This window comes from Podarcis bocagei, assembly GCF_964188305.1.
Source record: "Podarcis bocagei genome assembly, chromosome: 5".
In the NCBI taxonomy this organism is placed as follows: Eukaryota; Metazoa; Chordata; class Lepidosauria; order Squamata; family Lacertidae; genus Podarcis; species Podarcis bocagei.
In genome coordinates this window covers 64,066,993-64,088,444 of record NC_138129.1, presented here as the reverse complement: position 1 = coordinate 64,088,444, position 21,452 = coordinate 64,066,993, and the positions used below count along the sequence as shown (strand labels likewise).

The 21,452-nt window shown below is 41.0% G+C and overlaps 2 protein-coding genes and 1 long non-coding RNA gene across 4 annotated transcripts in view; 1 reads left to right on the top strand and 2 right to left on the bottom strand.

Moving 5' to 3' along the window:
- Positions 1–1,224, bottom strand: part of ROR1 (receptor tyrosine kinase like orphan receptor 1) — a 166,168-nt gene extending 164,944 nt beyond the window's left edge. The window contains exon 1 of the mRNA XM_081193688.1: positions 1,110–1,224. The gene's annotated coding sequence lies outside the window, so the exon portion shown is untranslated. The remainder of the gene's footprint in view (positions 1–1,109) is intronic.
- Positions 15–20,185, top strand: LOC308586823. 2 transcript variants are annotated; one of them, XR_014008070.1, is made up of 5 exons: positions 15–67; positions 1,089–1,639; positions 2,898–2,970; positions 15,740–16,520; positions 19,648–20,185. It is a non-coding gene; the product is annotated as an uncharacterized lncRNA (long non-coding RNA). The 2 variants fall into 2 exon arrangements; XR_014008069.1 differs by lacking the exon at positions 15,740–16,520.
- A 142-nt stretch (positions 20,186–20,327) lies between these two features.
- The window catches only part of PGM1 (phosphoglucomutase 1), a 38,830-nt gene continuing 37,705 nt past the window's right edge, over positions 20,328–21,452 (bottom strand). The window contains exon 11 of the mRNA XM_081193799.1: positions 20,328–21,017. Within this exon, the coding sequence (XP_081049925.1) occupies positions 20,928–21,017 (90 nt within the window). The 3' untranslated portion in view covers positions 20,328–20,927. The remainder of the gene's footprint in view (positions 21,018–21,452) is intronic.

Here is a 21,452-nt window from a genome sequence, read left to right as displayed (position 1 = left end):
CTGTGGGGGATCTGTGCTTCAGGCAGCAAAATGGCTTGAGCCAACCAGGAAAATAAATGAAAGTACAGTGGTGCCCCGCAAGACGAAATTAATTCGTTCCGCAAGTTTTGTCGTCTAGCGGATTTTTCGTCTTGCGAATCACGAAATCCCATAGGAATGCATTGAAAATCAATGAATGCGTTCCTATGGTCAAAAAAAGTCCAAAGAAAGCCAAATTTGGTACAACAACAGTTTATTAACTGCTCTTTAAAGTCACACATACTGTAAAGAGCAGTTCAAAAATTGAAGGGAAAATAAATTAACTTTATAAACATGACAGAAAAACATTTAAAAATCAACAAAGTGTACAGTACATTTTCTAAGACTCTGGGGGACCACTCGAAGAAGGCTCCTCTTCCACTCTTTGCTTCTTGCTGAAGAACCCCCTCCTCAACTGTTCCCCCAGCCACCCACCACACAGAAATTCAAATCCAGAATTTTTTTAAAAAAAGAGCAGAGTGGCCCAATGGTCACAGAAAATCATAAAAATGCAGAAAAAAACACACAAGCTTCCAGATTCTTGCAAACCCCTCCCCAACTGTTCCCCCAGCCACCCAGCACACAGAAATTCAAATCCAGATTTTTTTTTGAAAAAACAGCAGAGTGCCCCAATGGTCACAAAAAATCATAAAAATGCAGAAAAAAACACACAAGCTTCCAGATTCTTGCAAACCCCTCCCCAACACCAAGTCCTTGAATTCCAAACACCCCAACCCAAAATCCAAAACCCCCCAAAAAAGTTTTAAAAACTTAACTTACCAAATGGCTGCAAAAGAAGTTCTGGAAAAGCTTCAAAAATCACCAAAGTCTTTAAAAACCTCAAAAAAGGCTACTATGTACACTGTGTTCTATGAGTTGCTCCTCGAAGTCAAGTCGCAACTGTATTAACAGTGTTAAGAAAAAGGAAACAAACTTGCAAGACGTTTTCGTCTTGCGAAGCAAGCCCATAGGGAAATTCGTCTTGCGAGGCAACTCGAAAACGGAAAAACCTTTCGTCTAGCGAGTTTTTTGTCTTGCGAGGCATTCGTCTTGCGAGGTACCACTGTAAGCTAACAGAAGACTGCACTTACCTAAAGTGGGTTTGTGGTTTTACCGGCCGAAGCAAGAGAAAAGTAGTCCGCTCCTGCTGAGGGGCATGATGTTAAGTTTTGTTAGGAAGGCAGAATGAGGTACAGTATAATATGTGTATGGATAGCGTCATGGTCGCTCGATGGCACTGGGCTTTATTTGACTCTGGGTGGAGCCAGGACTTTCCAGTTTCCGCTTTGTTCTTGTTGGAGAGGAACAATAAAGTTCTTGTTTAGGTTCTTGGCTGGTATATCTTCTAAGTGTTCCCTGTCAGTAAGCTACTTTGAGCATGCCAATATGCCTACCAAACATTTTAGGCTGTGTTAATTGATTTAAGCTGCAATCCTATCCATCCTTTGCAGCTCTGCTCCTCTCATTTTAGGAGTATGACATATTTTGGAGCCTCCTCAAATTATAATGTGACCCAGGGGCCCTATTCATTTTTAGTCTCATTCACATTCTGCTTCAGGATAATACACATGGATGGAAAAGAAATAGAACTATAAGCCGTTTCCTATTGGAAGTCTGTAAGGTAAGGAACCTTAGGCCTGGGGAGCAAATGCAGCCCCAAAGGCCTCTCTTTCTAGCATTCAGGCCATACCTTTCACTGGTCTTGTTTCATTCACACTCTCTTTGAATGTCTTTATGGGTCTAATATAACTCTGATAATGCCTCTTGCTTGCTTGCTTGGATGAAAGACAAGAAAGAAGTGTGTGTTTGTGTAGAAACTAGTCTACAAAAGTAAAATTCACATTAATTGCTCTGCCTACTTCCCTCTGGCCCTGCCCACCACCAGAATATGGCCCCCAGAAGGTTGTCTAAAATGAAATGCTGTTGTCAAACAGAAAAAGATCTCCAACTTTGGTTTAAGCGTTATGCCTTGCTACAAATGGAGGCAACCTATGCTCCACAGGGGGGAAAAGAACCTTTAGCAGGGACCTAGTGGGTGGCAACACAGGAGAAAACCCAATCCATTTTGTTATGGCTCCATATGTAGCATATCCCACATTCTCAAGATGCTGCAGCTAAATCTGAGCTAGAATACTGTCTACTTATTGACACATCATTTTAAATAGATACAAGAGGATCAGGTTTACTCACCCATATCAGGATGCAAATTGAAGTAGAGGAACTTATTAGTACAGGAAAACATGTTTGAAATTGCTGACCGAAAACATTTCCGGTACTGGATGAGTTGCTTACCTAAGAAGCAGCAGCAGGGGACTGAACCCCTGAGCCAAGTCTGTCACCTTTAGAGACAATTTCCCATAAATCTGGTCCTTTACAGTAGCTCAAAATCTTCTTCTTTTTGAGATTTTGCCCCCCAAAAATCTCAACAACTTTTGTTTCCAGATTCTCACTTTATGAAATATGGCAACCCTAATATACATCCTTTTTTTTTTTTGAAGGTACTATTTTAACACTTTGCTAATTGCCGCCTAGGGGTCCTTAGGTAGGAAAAGTGGGATACACAACTATTATCATTACAGTGGTACTTTGAGTTACAAACACCTCAGGTTACAAACGCTTCAGATTACAAACTCCGCTAACCTGGAAGAGTTACCTCGATTTGAGAACTTTGCCCTAGGATGAGAATGGAAATCGTGTGCCAGTGGCACAGTGGCAGCAAGAGGCCCCATTAGCGAAAGCACGCCTCTAGTTAAGAACAGTTTCAGGTTAAGAATGAACCTCCGGAACGAATTAAGTTCCTAACTGTATTATTATTTCACTCCTCCTTATTTAGGAGTGTGCTCTTAGTGCTTCTTTTTAATTCTATTCTCTCTTAGCAGGGCCTGCCCAAGACCTTTTGGCACCTGAGGCAAACCACAAAATGGCGCCTCCCTCCCCACCAGGGAAGAACAGGTGAGTGAATATCTACATCAGGTACAAGAAGGGAATAAAGATCTGCACTGGGATCTGCTGCCCCTGTGCATCCTGCTGCCTGAGGTGGTTACCTCACCTTGCCTCATGGGTGGGCCGGCCCTGTCTCTTAGTCATGAAAGATGGGGGGGGGTGGATTGTGGAAATATATGCTATTAATTGGTTTAGCACAGAAAGTTGACTGGTGCCTTGATGACAACTCTGTTGGAAAGTACTGCAAAAGTGTAATGCAAAACTGCTCGATAGATTAAATGCACCAGATATATTTTGTTTGAGAGGCGGAACAAAATAATTTACAGTAATAAAACATAAAAACATTATTTTTAGCTCCCCATCTGCCAAGCTGCCCACAATTAGCAAATGCAATATACTTCCTGGCCTACAGAATGTTCTTCAGAGCACATCAATGAAAGCTGAAACACATGCTTGGGGAATACATCTGCTCTTAATCTGCAGCATTCTGAAGTCAACACAAATATTTTTGCTATTTTCCCCTTAACTCTCAACAATCAGAAAGCCTGTAGCATGCTACAGCGGAAGAGCTGAAAACCAAATGAGACTGCAATTCGATATACACTTACCTTGGAGGAAGGTCCATTGAATTCAGTGTGTCTTATGGGAAGACAAGCCCACAGAAGTAGTGTAAACCTGAGAAGTAGGAGAAACTAACAAAACAAGACCCAGTTTAAAAAATAATGATAATTAAAGTATCAGATATCCATATAACTCTGAAATGATATAGAATAAGCAAGACTGTGGCCCCACCTGCACTATACATTTAAAGCAGTATCTGAACACTTTAAATCGGAGCTTTCCAAACCATGTGTCATGACACGTTAGTGTGTTAGCTGCAGTGTGTAGGTGTGTCGTGTGAACGCTCCCTGGGTTTGTCCCAGGACTGGAAAGGGGTTTGTTTAACATCCGGTTTGCTAGTAAAACTGAATTACTGTGTCGCAGAATGATTCATGTCTAAAAAGTGTGTCACCAGCATGAAAAGTTTGGAAGGCTCTGCTAGTCATGACTTCCCTAAGGGATCCTGAAAACTGTAGTTAGTTAAGGGTCTGAGTGTTTGTAGGAGACCCCTGTTAATCTTACAGAGCTACAGTTCCCAGAGTCTCCTAGAAAGGAGGGGTTGGTGATTAAACTACTCTGAGAATTGTAGCTCTGTCAGACAGTCTCCTAACAATTTTTTGCACATTTCACAAACTACAGTTCCTCCTTCCTGGGGCTCTTTGGTGGACGCCATGACTGTTTTAAATCATATGATATTGCTTTAAGTGTATCAAAAAGATGGGGTCTCAGACAAAGGCAGACCATAGTATAGCGGTTAGATTTCTCATACATAATTTACTGGAATTCACTGAGACCTTATAAAACTATCAGAGGAAAAACTATGTAGGAAAAGCCTTCGAACTGTGTATTCCAACATTCTTTTCTGAAACAACAAACGGTTTTGCAGTTGATCTCCTTAATTAATTCCAGTAAGAAAAATTATGCATGACAGACTACTTTTTAATTTTTTAAAAAACACACGATGATAATAATAAGAATACTATCTGGGAATAATTTGTAAAGTGAATGTAGCTATGTGGAAGCAAATGTTGCAATGTGAGAAATTGGCTTCCCATAGATGACAACATTGCACATTTGTTGGTCACATGGGCTTACAACCGCATTGCAAGAATGTCTGTATATTCCTTCCAAAATATGCCTCCCGCTTCATACTTTACAATTATACTAATAAATAGTGTAATTTGTGGACATTTTCCCCAAAACATTTAGTACAGTGGTGTCCAAACTTTTTCCAAAGAGGGCCAGATTTGATAAAGTGAAGAGCCGTGAGGGCCGACCAAAGGGCCAAGCAAAGTTGTTGACCTTTTTTTACCCCAAAGTTGTTGCGCTTTGGACATGCCTGATTTAGTAGAAAGATTCTGCATTCTTTGTCAAACATGCTTCTGGAACTGGAAGGAAAGGGAGAATAAACATGGAGGCAATGTACAGCAAGAAACAGTGCAACTGCTAAATGTTTAAGGCTGTGCACACACCATGTTCAAAACAAAAAATAGAATTAAAAACACTTTTCACTACTCTCTGTGCTATGAAACTTTAATAAAACACTATCATGTGGTGTACTGCTGCTCCTAACTCCTACAAATAAAAACAATGTTGTAACGCTTTAAGCATCCCATTTCGCCAAGCATGGCTATTGCACGAGCACCAGTGAGATACAAGGAGCATTGCACCCTTTCCACACATACTCCATTACCATTTCTGGAACGCTCAGCACTCTGAAAGTAATGCTGTAAAAGAGATCACCATAATTCCTGCAAAACGGTGACTGGCTCAAGGCCATTGAATGAGCTACCCCTTCTTAAAAAGTAAGGCTAGCTACAACATTCACACACATATATTCTGGCCCTTGAGTCCAGTCCAAAATATTTATTCTGTAAGTTAAGATAATAATTACATCATTGTTCTATAGCTGGGTGACACATGGGATACCATTCTCTCAAAAGTGGATTGGGGGTGGAATTATTTCTATATTCATTATTGCCCCTTGGATGAGAAATGTTATTTCTGTTTATTGGCAGTGGAAACATGAGGTTTTCAGTTACAGTTGCAATCCAGAGATATCTGAGCTGATAACTTTTTACTTTTTTTAAATAAAAGGGTTTAAGTTATCACAAAGTCTTGCTATTTGATTTCTACAAGACTTGGAAGTTTTGCTCCCCGCTGTGTTTGAAGCCCTCAGGTACTGCTCTGTTTTGCAGCAGAAACGTCAGAGAGAATATATTCAGTCAGCCGCTGTAGACTGAATTTCATTTTGCTCTCCGAATGAATAAAGGCAAAAAGTGCAACGTCCGCTGGGTCATACACTCTGAAATGTGAGAGCCATCAACTTCTTAATTGAAGTTTATAAGAATGAAAAGGAAAAGCCTCTTCTAAAGAGTTGGGGGGGGGGGCTTGCATCAAGCGGAAACAATGGAAGAAGTGTATAATCTTGAGGGCTTGGGATCTTAGAAAACTGATGTGACCATTTGAAATAATGTTGGCTTTGCTGTGGTGAGATACAGTCAGTCATCTGGTGAGCAGCACTCAAGATTTATAAACAAGGAACAGAAATAAGGGATTGGGGGGGGGGGAGCAGACTCTTTTTAATCCTCCATCCTCTCCTATTAATCCCTTTCCTGTTATTGTTCTCTGGAGTATAAAAGGAGGGACATTTTTTAAAAAATCCGTTCAGATGTACACTGACACCCTTCTCATTTGGAGACCCTCAAACTACGCAGAATTAGTAGTTTCTTCTCAGATGATAATAAGCCAAATATGAGGCTAGAAACATGTAAATGTTAAATGGTGCAATGGGGGTCATTAAATGGGGGAGGGGAGCATTATATAATGCTTCTTTAAACAGACTGAGAAATTCCCTCCCAACTTCCAGCACATGCATCGCTTACCTTTCCATTTGAGAAACAGTTGCATGATTGTATCTTTCTTTTCATGTTTCTTTCACTTTATACAGTATGTGACAAAGTGGCTTTCCAAAACTTTTGACTGTTCTTTAAATACACCTTATCTGTTTTCTATTTGCAGTTTTTGTCCAAAGACACACACCCTCCCTTTGTTTTCTGAGCTCACAGTTTGCTTCAAAGGGGGATTCTAAAAAATAGAAAACTTTCCCCTTTAATCTGTTTTACTGCATACTCTTATGAATTATTCTGGGCTTGATGGTTCTGCGATATTCAATCCTCTCCCATATTTTGTTGTTTTCAAGTTGATGGTTGCGTTAAAAGGGCACAGGGGGCAATTTACACCTGAGTTAAAATGAATGGTGTGTGTGTGTGTGAGTGAGTGAGTGAGTGAGTGAGAGAATGAATGAATGAAACACCACATGCCTGCACTCTTGGGGTTTAAAGTATTCTTTGCTCCAGTATTGAACAGCAGGGGCACAAGGAGCAACCCAACCCCTGGAATTGCATGCTCTTCCCCCACCATCTCTTGGGGCTCCCAAAACCACACCCCTCACTAGCTCAGCTTTACACCTATCTTAAGCATCTTTTGTTTTGCTGGAATGGGCCCCTGAATTGTAATACTCTTGTTTGCCTGGATTGGGAGGTTTGTGTGCAAATGTAGCAACCTCTGACTTGTGTGGCTGGAACATAGCCTACTGTACAAAGGTCAGAATCTCATGCATTACTCTGCCTACTTTTGCCTCTGGCCCTGCAGACATTATCATGCAGCCCCCTATATATTATCTATGGGGGAATGGGCCCTGTGCTGGAAAAGACTCTCCTCTAAATCATCTTCTAAATTTTGATTAACATTTATTAAACTGCAACCTTCATTAGGGTGGAGAAGTGGTAACAACATTCCAATAAACATATATTTTGAAATAAAACTAGAATATAGAAAAGAGTGCATTTTAATCCCCCTTTTTTTGTTTGTATATTTTATTTTGAAAGGAAATGCATGAAGACCACCACCCTAATGTTAACTTCAAATGTTATCCAGCATAACAATTACACCCAAGCTACTAGCTGGTTTAGGCGAACAGTGACAGTCAACTTGGTTAGATTGTTTATCCAGGAGATTTCAAAATAGAACAGAGCAAAGAAAGTCATTTGGGATAATTAAAATGTGTCCAAAGAAGTCTTCCTTGCAGAATTGGAAAGCAGCATTTAAGTTCCATAAATCAGTTAGATTAAACAAGTGAGGTTGCTATTTTATAAGATTCCAGCCTTTAGAATAGCAGCTGTTAGGCACTTTTGAAATGTGTCAGTAAAATTTAAGGACAAATGTTAAAGGTTTCTTACCAGTTGGGAGCAGCAAAAAATGTTTACAGTTTTTCCAAATGTTTGACTATTTCAATTACATCAGCACAATTCAGAAAAAAAGCTTTTGCCTTCTACTACAGAGCAGAATTAAAAGCTCAGGGTTGTTTAGAATCATGTTCTTTCATTTTGTGCCATGGATTTTAATAGCTGAGAGTCAGAAAACTGCTATTATAAAACTTTCTTTGAGGCATTATAATTACAGAGCAACTTAATGCTTGTAGCTTCACAGCATGTGGAGGGGTGTGTGTGTAAATTTGTATTCACTGTCTCCTGATTTGCTTTCAGAGCAGAAATTGTATGTATTAAATATTTGCAAACTTTAGATATGAAGAATTTTCAACAAACTTTTCATTATGGTGTTGCTGGTGGGGGGGAATTCACCTTCCTTTGTTGGACCTTCACACACTAGGTAGCCGTTCTCCCCACCACCTAATACACAAACCAGTGTTCAGAAAAGCCAAATAATTAAAACCTGCAAACAGCATTATTCAGCAGTGTGCATATTTACTCAGAAGTAACTCCCATTAAGTTCAATGGGACCTACTCCCTAGTAAGTGGCTTACTACTCCTTAGTAAGCCTTAGTAAACATACAGTGTTGTTGTTTGTCCAAGAGCCTTTCCATTTATATTTCAAAGCCTATCTCCTTGTTTCATCTGCTACCCGGTACCCAAGTACACACAGCAAAAGGGTAGCTCAGCTTCTCATCAGGCTGATAAACAGCCATACACACAATCTTCTAATTTCCCAGAGACCTGCTCATCATTTGCACTTACTCAATATGGAGTGCTAAAGTCAGTGATGAGTTTTTGCAGTTCAGCACAAATTAATTCAATTGCTGAAATAAAATAAAAAAATCAAAGAAGCCTGTTTTGTCGAATATGCAGTTATCTGAAGTACTGAATTCAGACTAAGCCCAATATTCAACTATTGTCAGAGTAAGTTTTCAAACCAGCCTTAATCCAATTAACAGGGTAGAGCCAGAATGCTCTTGCAGATACAAATGGCTTTAGCACAAATTCATGCCACATGGGTTTCAACCGTAGTCTAGTTTATCTAGTCTTCTCCTCCAAAGATTGATGAAGGGCAGGACAGATAAGTCAAAATTCTGTAGGTGCTTCTGATCTCTTTTGTGGGGTTCCAGAAAACATACAAATTGCATCCTGGGATCCTATATTTAGATTTATGGGCAGGAGAAAATGACTTCAGTTATCACCGCAAGATTAACAGATGTTCTAAACTACCACTAATGGAACATCAAGGCATGTTGCTTCATCAGACGACTGCTATATCTGAACACTCTCTAAAAATCAGATTAATAAAGTGTTTAGTTAAGCATCGCCTCGTCTGATGATGGAATCTACTAACATCGCAGAATTTTTTAATTTATTTTGGGACCATATATTGATTATCTGCTTTGTTAAGGATGAGAGCAAATGTGTTGCCTACACAAATGGATTTCCACAAATTAAGCCTTGTGGTCGTTCAGCTTTTTTGCCGCACCAGTCAGATATATTAGGTGAAGTTGCAAAAGGGGGGTGGGGAGGAAGACAAACACAAACTCCCAAACATCTGGATCTAATTGGATTCTGGTAGGATGTGCAATAGCCAGTAAGGAAAGGAAAGTGTGGGAGGGATTGCTCAACTGCTCTTTTGCATAAGGAAATTAGGCCTTTGTGAAAATATTTATTGCTATCTCAAATCCAAACTGGGACTAAGTGTTGCATAAAACTAAAGATGCAGAACTCTATGCCATTCACTCATCACAAAAAACTAACTTATAGCACTATGCGTCTAGAGACTGGGGCAGATGCAACTGGCCACTGGAATTAGCTTTCTCACAGCAGCTGCCCTTTCCCTTCACACCCCTCACTTGCACCATATAAGATTGCTCTACACATTAGTTGCACTTAACATGCATCAAAATCAATGGGACTTAAGTGGTGGCCAACTTTTCATGGTGATTTCACTTAGATCTTACTGCAACTAACCAACCCAAATAATCACATGATACACTTTCAGTTTTTTTGGGGGGAAATATCCTAATATGGGCTGTTCGATTTGCTTTCTTCATTTTCAGTCTGCGCAAATATGCATTGCAATTTGCCACAACCCTCTCCTGACTGACTGTCCAAACTTTCTAAAATCAGATCGGTAGCTGCACAACTGTTTCCATTCAGGAAATAGTCAATAGAGAAGCTATGCATTCTTTCCCCATTATTTTAAATGGCCAAGGTACTTCCCCCCTACCCTGTGCTTCCATTTCCATAGCTGAAAATGGTACTGTAGGGCTCTTTGGTGCATGTTTCCCAGCTCTGAGTAGGCATCCCACTCTGTTTGATTTATGTATTAACGCTGTGTGCTGCCAGTACAGTAGATCTGGTAGGCTGAGGCCACTGGTGACATAGTCATATGCTGCATATGTGACCGCTCTAGCACAATGCGCTGCTAGAGGGCAGTGATGATGCAGCACTGCCTCCGGGGTGTGGCCCAAGGCATACCCTGTGAGACCCAAGGCATACTCAGGCAAATCTGGGATGGGATAACTAGAGATGAGACCTAGGAACCACATGCATAGCTCATTGCGTTTCATGATGAAAGAAAGGTGGGACATAAATGTAAGGAAATGTAAATGTATTTGATTTAAATAGCACTTGAGCAAAACACTGCCCCTGCAAGAACTTGGTCATTTAGTGTGGCACCACTGACACTTTGGAACTCCCTGCCTATTGAAATCAGACAGTATTCACTGTATTCTTTTTGTTGCCTGATGAAGACATTCACATTTAAACAAACCTACCGAGATGTTTAGAAAGTTTATATGTGTTTTGATCTGCTTTAGTCTTATTTTATTGCAGTTTTAACTTTCTGTATGTTTTAGATTATGGTTGTAAAAAATCTTTAGTGATAATTTTATTGTTTTATCTTCTTTGTAAACCACTTTGAGGTTTCTTTTTTTTTTCTACAATTGAGCTATTGAGCTATATAGCAATTTTATGAAACAAACGCACACTAAGCTGCTGCTTTTGTCAAGGCATGTCAAAGGTTTTGTCATAGTGACTAAAACAGAGACAGAATAAACGTCCTAAGCCAACTAAGGGTGTTTGCAAAAAGTCAATAAGTTTGATCTGTGTCAGCATGATGGGAATTGCTACATTTTGTGAAATAATTTAAAATAAGCATGCAACGTGTGTCCAATGCAAAGGCTATGTGCAGCTTGAAAAGCATTCAGCTATTACTGACCCATTTCTGCCTATAGCAATCTTTCTTGCCCCATTCAGGCATCCAGACCGATTGACCTGAATTGCAATAGTCAGTGGAAGCACAAATGACAAATTGTTTTACTGTGCTCTCCCTCCCCCTTTGTTGTGTCAGGAAAGAAGTGAACATGTGGGCTATGTTAACTTTTGCCTCGCAGTGCTACAAGGGGAACTGGAAAGTGGTGTGTGTGTACCCTTAGCAACAAAATAACCAGCAGCACTAATTGCAGTGCATATTTGCGCAGACTGAAAATGAAGAAAACAAATCAAACAGCCCATATTAGGACATTTTCCCACAAAAAAACTGAAAGTGTATCGTGTGATTATTTGGGTTGGTTAGTTGCAGTAAGATCTAAGTGAAATCACCATGAAAAGTTGGCCACCACTTAAGTCCCATTGATTTTGATGCATGTTAAGTGCAACTAATGTGTAGAGCAATCTTATTCATGCTAGCTCAAAAGAAAGGCCCAGTGTGTTTCTCTCAGATGTGTGCATGGAATTGTGGACTTAATCTGGATCTAACTCCAGTGTGTTCATATGTGACCATTGTTGATGCAGTATAGTGGCATGCAAAAGGGAGCTACTTTAAAATTCAAATGTACATTCCAGCTTATGTAGGTTATCAACATGGGGGTGCAAATAGCACAGAGATTGATGGATGGATTATATTTCTATGCCGCTTTTCATTCAAATGAATCCCAAATAGGTTTAAACAACAACAACAACAACATGATAGAACATAATACAACATCACATAAATCACATAGAATAATTAATAAATCATCCCTGAAACAATTATGATCTATAAAACACTATTAACAAAGCAGCAACTAACAAAATAAGGTAAACATCACACTTAAAGCAAAAGTCATATTCTATGCTTAATAAATCACTACAGCATTTATAATCTATACAACAATATTAACAACGTCTAGCAACCAAAATCTAAACTAAGCAGCATTAAGTTCATACTCACAGCCTCCACACCATCATGACTCATCATCTTCTACTTTTTTCAGCTCATTAAAATACACATCCACATAATGCCTGTGGCAGCAACTCTCTTCTGAAGGTTCTTCAGGCTGGAGGTGGTGCATCGGAGTTGAAAAAACCACCCACTGATGGCAAACAGAGCATCTCTCTCATCAGTTCTTTCTCTGGAAACAGGTCCCTTATGAAGGCACCTAGGGCTGGAGGGTGGGGCAAGGCAGGTGGGGAAAGCAATGACTTGCTGGCCAAGGTGAACACAGTGGGCAGGATTCACCTAACAAACTCCATCACAGCTTCCCCATCCTCCCACTGCACCTCTTCCATTGGCTCGAGGGAAGGGGGGGCGGTGTCAGGAGAATCCCCAGAAAAGCATGTGGGGAGAGGGGGATAATTCCATCTGGCAAGCTGATATGCTTGCGCAGACATAATGTTGAATTCCACCCATAGTATTGAAAGTAGACTCAAAGCAGAATACTTCTGTATCCCCCAGACCCTGCATGTGTAGCGTGCGGGATTATTTTGGGATATTTGACGTGCTTGTTTAATGAGACAGTTCTTTGCTCGTCGCCTTCACTAACCCCCAATCCTTCTTCACCACCACTTCCACTATGAGCCTCGCTGTTTGCACTGCTGACTTAATGATGTGTCGGTCAAAGAGATACCTGCCTTTTGCAAGGATGTATCCCATTTCTGATGTGAACTAAAGAAGGGAGCCAACAAGGGAGAGTGTCTCTCTTTTTCAAAAATCAGAACTGATTGAATTTTCTTTTTTTTTTTAAAAAAAGGAGGGTACCTGAATTTTACTTTGTTATAGAATACAGTGGTACCTCGGGTTAAGTACTTAATTCATTCCAGAGGTCCGGTCTTAACCTGAAACTGTTCTTAACCTGAAGCACCACTTTAGCTAATGGGGCCTCCCGCTGCTTCTGCACTGCCAGAGCTCGATTTCTGTTCTCATCCTGAAGCAAAGTACTTAACCCGAGGTACTATTTCTGGGTTAGCGGAGTTTGTAACCTGAAGCGTCTGTAACCTGAAGCGTATGTAACCCGAGGTACCACTGTATTATCATTTCTAATCGTTTTGCATGTTGCTTCATATCAGGATGAGCCCTTTGGGACAGGAGATAAGTACAGAGAACAAAGCACTGAATACAACAGTGAAATGAGTACATGCTGTCCTTCTGTTCTTCCGTACAATCTTCTACTGTTCAGCTGCTCAGAGGATAATGGCAAAACAATGCCAACTGCATATCCACAACAACTGGGGAACAGCTGTAACCACAAGGAAACTCAGGAGCACCTGGGCCTCATACGTGCTAGCTTAACATCTTGCTGGCTGGGACTAACAACTCATACATTTACAGGCAGGTTTGGTTTTGTCCTTTGCCTAAAATTAGACACACAGACGCACCTAAAGTAGGTTTAGTTGACAAGCATCTGGCTGCTTTAGATCCCACTGTATGGAAGGTTATTTTAGCCCTCTCTAGAAGTGCATTTTGACATCAGCCATGCTTTTAACATAGTGACATTTTCAATTAAACGTCTCAACACATGAAAACTGAGGTCTACACTAGATACTATAGGCAGAGGCGTGTAACATTATCAGGACAACAATTTCAAATATTGAAATGTGGCTTCCAGAGGGAACAACAGAGATCACAGAAGAGGCAGGGGAGGGGTTACATAATATTTCCCCACCTGCAACTCCCCCCACCCCCCGTGGATTTCTCTCTGCAGAATACCGACTATGTGTTGTTATTTGGAAATCTATAAAGATCAGGAGAACCACTTTCATGCCCAATTTGGGATTCTGCAGGGGGAAGCTTGGTGAGTATGATCTGAAACAGGAAATAGTGGGGGGTGGAAGGGTTAAGTTCCCTGTTCTCCCCTGATGCATCTCTCATCCTGATCAGAGATTCTTGAACTTAGAAGTTGCTTTCCACATACAGGGAGATTTTGGGCTCTTTACTCCCAGCACTGAGCTTCTTAGTCTGTCTATGCACATTAGTTTAGAGCAGGGTTGGTCCAAGACATTTTGGCACTTGAACTGCAAAATGGTTCCCCCTCTCCCCCACCAGGGAAGAAGGGGTCAGTGAAGATCTACATTGGGAATAAGAAGGGGAAGAAAGATCTACATACAGATCTGCTGCCCTTGTGCATCCTGAGGTGGCTGCCTCACCTGGCCTCATGGGTGGGCCAAACCTGGTTTAGAGGGTTGATGGCTGTATTTCAGAGTGGTCAGTGATCATTGTACAGTCGTACCTTGCATCCCAAATGCCTTGCAAGCCGAAGGTTTTGGCTCCCAAACACTGCAAACCCAGAAGTGACTGTTCCAGTTTGTGAACTATTTTTGGAAGCTGAATGTCCGACAGGGCAGTGAGAGCCAATGTAGTGTAGTGGTTAGAGTGGTGGACTCATAATCTGGTGAACCAGGTTCGCTTCCCTGCTCCTCCACATGCAGCTGCTGGGTGACCTTGGGCTACTCACACTTCTCTGAAATCTCTCAGCCCCACTCACCTCACGGTGTTTGTTGTGGGGGAGGAAGGGAAAGGAGAATGTTAGCCGCTTTGAGACTCATTTGGGTAGTGATAAAGCGGGATATCAAATCCAAACTCTTCTTCTTCTTCCACGGCTTCCAGTTGACTGCAGGAGCTTCCTGCAGCCAATCAGAAGCCGCACTTTGGTTTCCAAACGTTTCAGAAGTTGAACGGACTTCCGGAATGGACTCTGTTTGACTTCCAAGGTACGACTGTACTTACATTCACATTGTATGTCCTGCCATGGTCACAAGAAGAACTGGTTCTGGAAGTTTTTGCAGCACTTTAAATAAGTACTTTGAAAAAGCTGAAATCTAGCACCATAACCAGTATTGCAGCAGTGCTGATAATGGCTTTCAAGAATACTCATGATAAGGAGTCCCCTTTCTTCAAGGTCCAGAGCACTTTTGGAACTATTTTTAGCTTTGCATAAGAGAAAACGGGTGCATATTTACAAATTTGCTAAAGGAGCCCTTACAAAAGAAAACAAAAGTGCAATTTTCCCCTTAACAGTTCCATTGGCTAGACTAGGTGTTATTTGCAATCCTTTCTATTACCCTTTTATTTATTTGGGATAGACAAAGAAGCTGAAATCAGGAATATGACAAACTGAGTAAACAACTGCACCCCCCTCCACCCCAAAGAATAGTTCCCCTTCTTTCATCACAGTGGTTCCAGTGATCAAATTACTGACACTGGATCAGGACGGTTGCCATGGAAGTGTTATTGGGGATGCTGCTTCTGTTTATTTAGAACACTGTTAGTCTCCAGGGGTCAAGAAATGTCTACTTACCAAAGTAACAAGATGTGTAAACATTTTGATCAAATCTACAATATGCCTCTTCTGCAGCGGCAACATTTCAGATTCCTGTATCATTATGCAACAAAACCTCCTAGCTTTAATTGTCTTAACAAAATCAACTGCTCAGGTATATTAAATATACCTTTATCTCCTCTAAACAGAGCATATAGAGAAATAGTTGCCTGGACAAAGCCTAAGATTCCTGGCAACTTTGAACATTCTGACTGCACAAACCCGGGAGGAAATGACCAGATTCTTACTGGAAAGAAATAATAATAAGTAATAATAAATAATAAATCAGGTGGTAAAAGTGATCCGTGCTTTTTCCAGCAAGTAGAGAGAAACTCATTCAGGAAGAAGTTGCCCTGAAGAACTTACCTAAAGGTAGGGGAAGTAAAAGGATCCTTCATATTTTTGGCTCCAGAAAGTTTTGAGTTTCTGATCTGGACATCCATATGGAACAGAGTTCTGTCTGTGCTGTGGAAGACGAGGTGAGTTGAATTTGAAGGAGGGAGGCTGTGCAAGTGAATAGGTGGACAGGCCTGCATTTGTGCAGGCTCTCTGTGTATTTGTGAATACTAGTCAAGTCAAGTAACTAGGAGGCAAGCATAGTTATGGGTCAATGATGCATAGAGTCTAGCGCTACAACTTTTAATAGATTAATCGGTTTTAAAAAACCAGTAAAATAGTAACCCCCGTTAGTTGTGAAATAGACTTTTATACTATTATTGCCTAGTGTACGCATAAAAGAGGCTGCTGGATCAGGCCAGTGGCCCATTTAGTCCAGCATCCTGTTCTCACAGTGCCTATGAAAAGCCCAGTATTTTATCATGGAAGCATTCAAGCTGCCAAGATGCTGCCTTGAAAAACTACCCTTGATGAAAGTTGAATCATTCAGTCAATTAAGAATCATAGCATTCATTGGCTTAGATTTATTTAATTGGCTGGCAGCTCTAAGTAAGAAGCCCATAATCTGCTTTAGCACAATGCTTTAATCCACTTCTGCCTGCCAGTCTCTCCTGTCTCTCTCAGGTGTCCTCCACAGCCTCTTGTAAATTTTGGCTCCTGGTTGCCAGCCAGTGCCCAGTCACCGAGAGGCCACCAAAAGGTGGTGAGGAAAGATTACAATGCTTGGAGCTTTTGAGGTTTGGGGGGGGGGGAGCTGAATAAGGAGGGATTTGATGGAGGTCTATAAAATGATGTGGGAGGGGGAGGAAAGTGGATGGAGAGAAGATTTTCTTCTTTGCTCTCATAAGACTAGAGCCTGTGGTCATCCAATTAAGTTGAAAGGTGGGAGTTGCAGGACAGATAAAGGGAAATGCTTCTTCACACATCATATAGTTAATTTGTTACCACAGGCCGCAACCAGCTGGGAAAGATTTTAAAGAGGGATTCAGTGAATTTGTGAAATAGGGGTCTATCAAGGACTACTTGTCACAGTGGCAATATAAAAGTTGTTTTAAACTGTTTTCAGTACAGTGGTACCTCGGGTTACATACGCTTCAGGTTACAGACTCCACTAACCCAGAAATATTACCTCGGGTTAAGAACTTTGCTTCAGGATGAGAACAGAAATCGTGCAGCGGTGGCGCAGCGGCAGCAGGAGGACCCATTTGCTAAAGTGGTGCTTCAGGTTAAGAACAGTTTCAGGTTTCTTTTGTGAAACTCTCCTACTTGTGAGCTTCCCATAAACAACTGGTTGGTCTTTGTGAATGCTGGACAAGAGCAGGACTTTTGTTCTTGTGTTCTTATAAAGTGTATCACACGCAAAGGCCTGAAATTCGAGTTCTTTAAGGACCACAGTGACCTCTACAGGCTATGAACCATGTTGGCAGCCTCTACTAAATGCATCTTTCTACAAAGTAGGGAATAAGGTGCAAAAGATGGAAATATTATTATTTTCGTATGAGCTAGAGAAAAGGGCGATACTCCTAACTGAAATTGCACTCCTCCTTTTCCCAGAGAATTTCACTTCTGTTAATTGTGGCTCACACTTTGGAATATGTTTTGATCTTGCTCAATAGAAACCTAAGCAAAGCTTCACAGACCACTGAAGCTCTTACATGAAGGTTTTACCGAAAGCTACCCACACATTAAATACTGCTTAAAGTCCAAAATAAAGGGTGCAACATTGGAAAGGGATATGCTGTTGTTTAGATATGGTTTCAGCATATTGATAACACCACTCACCTTTTGATTTGAGAAATATTTATTCCAAAATTCACTGTTGGGCAATACAGTTATCAGAGCCAACCAAAATGTCACAAAATAGCTCAGATTTTTCTAGATTTCTTTTTATCAGGTTTATGTTACCCAAACTGGGTGGGTCAGACCCCACCCTGCAAAAAAAAGAAAACCACATCCTAAACTTAGGCTGGATGTTGCAGCCTTGAGGTCCGCATTTAGATTCAGTCTGAAGATGAAGACTGAATTAGACTGCCGAGTGCTTGCAGGTATCAGGTTACATGTAGGATTCAGGGTTGAAGAAACAATGGCTGATGCCCATTTTTTAAAACATACAGCTGTTGTTCAGAATGTTAGGTAAAAGTCATCCATAGAAACAGAGGCTGCATTCTACACATTTACCTGGGAGTAAGTTCCATTGAACACAGCAGGAATTACATAGCACTGGTCTTCCTCAAAACTCTGAAAGGATATAACCCTAAACATGGCTTCTAGGAAATAAGTTTCATTGGGAATTTTTTTGGAATAGACATTCTAGAACTAGGCTAGAGAGGACCCATATTTGCAGAGCAATTCCACCACAGAACTGCAATGGATACACCCAAACTGGCATGCTTTGACCAAAATAAGTTTAGCATGTATTTTGAAGAGGGATGTTTTTTAAATGCACCCAGATAGTGTGTTGCAATCTAGATCAGGGCTTCTTTTCCCCCACATCACACCATTTGCTGCTATTCAGGATAAACAAGGACACACATTTCACTATTAACAGTTTGAACTTGTGTCACTGAATAAAAGCGAGAGCAAATATTTTCCTCCTTCCTGGGACTTGGTATTTAGAAGCTGTCATGTCCAATTATGATGGTAGTTTTCCCATTAAAAAGGGTAAGGGAGGGAAGGAGACACCCAAAAGTAATTTGGAGACCTCATTACGTGCTCCATCTGGGCTCTTTTGGCTGTGGGGATGGGGCTTGCAGCATGATTAGTTTCCCCAAAGCCACAGCAACTGCTTACATTAATGGTTCTTGACACTTGCAGGAAAAACTGTGCAGAGTAGTTTATTGGGCTCCTCTGTTAGTGGCAAAGTTCAGGCAATTTGAATGCACAGCTATGAGAAGCCTTAGATGAAGGCCCTGATCTGTTTATCTCACTCTAACTTCATGTACATTTGGGACATGCTGTTAACGAAGATGGGGGAAGGAAAAAGGGGTGCCTGTCAAAGAACAGCAGATAAAAAATGTAGTCTAGTTGGAAAACAACTGCCAGAGATGCTGGAAAATATATCCTGATTTAGCCACACAGCTCCTAAGGCTGCTGTACTTTCTGATCATGAACACAAGACAAGCCTGCTGGATCTGCCACTGGCCTTGCTAGCCCAACCTCCTGGTCTCACAGTGCCTAACTAGACGGCTGCAGGAAATCCACAAGCAGGAGCTGAGCACAGGAGACACTTTCCTCCTGCAATTTCCAGCAGCTAGTCTTCAGAATCACACTGCCTCCAACTATAAACCTCTATGCAATTCAGGTGAGGAGATTGATAAATGATCTTTTTTTAGGTTGGTTAAAAGTACAGAATTACTGTATTAGGTCTAGTCCAGTGGTTTCCACTTAGCTAAGAACTGCGGGCCCCATTTTTCAAAAGCCAAGCCATGGACCCCCTACTTTTGGAAATTTTGATTTCCCTAGGGTAGCTTTTGATGTGTGAATGGTGCCACGGACCACTGGGTGGGGGTGCCACAGACCCCCAATTGGAAACCACTGGTCTAATCTATTCTCTTGTGGTAGCAGGTCCCACACACACACTAGCACCCATCAGAACTTGGTGACTTTCCCAAGAAGAGAAACACCTGCCTGAGCATAAAGAGAAACATTTTTGAGAGAAGGGCTGATTTGCACTCAGGCTAGTTAGCCATCTCATTTGTGTATTATGGCTCTTATGGAAGAAATTCTTACATAGCTTAACCCTGTGTATACTTTGTTGCACTGATTCCAAGGGACTCACTTTGAAGTAAGGATACCATTGAATTTATGTTTTATATTGTCTTGGCCCTGAGGATATGGATGTCTTCATTTCCCATCTATGATCCAGCTCACAGCGCAGCTTCACAAGTGCGTTCCGATCCAGCCGAAGAACCTCTCTGCAACGTTCCTTACTGAAATGTTGAAATGACAAGGGAAATCAAAGCAAGGATATTTGCAAACGTTAGAAGGGAATTGTAACTGCTGCTTCCAGACTATCTGAAAGGAACTTCAGCTAGTGGTGGGGGCCACACCACCAGAGACATATTCTTGGCTTCCACAAGATCCTTTTCAATGCCAGATCCTTTTCAACTCAAGAGTGGGCTGTGACAGCATTAGGAATTATGGTAGTTGGAGAGGGCCAAAGGAAATGAGACACGGCTGAAAACTATGTCTCATCTAGCAAAGCATAGTGACAGAATTGAGAGTCTGTGGGCAGGAACGAGTGATGTCTTACACAAAACTGTACAGCGCCTAGAGCATTGACTTTGTGAATAATAAAATGATGAAGATGACTGGAGCGAGTAGGGAGCTGGCATTCCAACAAGTATAATATAGAAATATATAGTAAAATGCTAATAATATCTTACCTAGTTTGGGGTTGGAGTTGTTGTTTTTTGCTCCACTTGCAGCATGACTATATAAGATTGCTATATAAACCTCAGATAGCTGATAATAAAAATAATCCATAATAAATAAAACCACTCCACAGTGATACTGCTTCATTTCTTTAATCTCTTGTAACATCTGTATCAATGGTGAATTTTGTGCAGGGCTGGCAGTGCAATCTGTGTATGGCAGATCATGGGACAAAGTTCAGTTGATTCTTTGGGGTTCTTGTTTTTCTTTTGGAAACAAGACATTCCATGGTGATTGGAAAGGCAGCTGTTCACAGTGATTGTACATTTTGTTGCACAAAGCTAAAAAAAAGCCTTCACATTGCCAATAAAACCAAAGAAAACCACCTTTGTGCAGAGGATCTCCTGAGAAAGGAAGAGTAATCTTTTTCCAGGTTTTACTCCCATTGCTGTTTTTGTACAGCCACATCTTACAATTCCTGCTAAACCAAAAGGCAGTATATACTAAGTAAGTCCATTGCACGAATGATAACGGTAACAGGTGACATTAAAAAGACAATGTATATCAGCATACACATAGTGTAAACTTTTAAAAAATATCACATCTATCCTTTTATAGGGCTTTTAAATACAGTGCTAGCTAGCATTTTTAGGGATAAACTTGATAACAGCAAGTAAAACTAGCTAATTCCAATTGACAGCTGCCAGTCACTCCATGAAACCTTAATGTGTTACATTTATGTGATGACTGTGGGGCCGGTGCGGCCTGTTCTCTCATGAAGCTGTGAAAGTTTCAGTGCAATGGAGATGAGGGGAGCCAACATGACCTGCAATGAAGGGAAAGAGGCAAAAATTAGAGAAATAAATCAAAATCCTGGAAACAGTGCAGCGTTTATTATTTCATCATATTCAGAAGCACTGCAAAGACGGATAAAGCTAGAGATCTAGAAACCTTCATGCAGTGGCAGACTTTGGGAGTTCAAATTTCAGTGGCACCCTGTGCAATGCAACGCCAAAATTTGGGGGGCCCTTCCTGCCTCTCACCTTCCATTCTACATCATTGTTGTGGCATCCCCTGTGGCACCTCCTTGACTCAGCACCCTAAATCTGCCTTTGCTTCATGGCTATAATCATCCTATGCAGTGCAGACTCAATATTGGTTTTAACATTACAAAATCATGATAAGCACAGTTTTCACTGAATGACAACTTTCTAGCACTCATAGTTACACATTTAATAAGCTTTGGTACTTTGCATGCCTC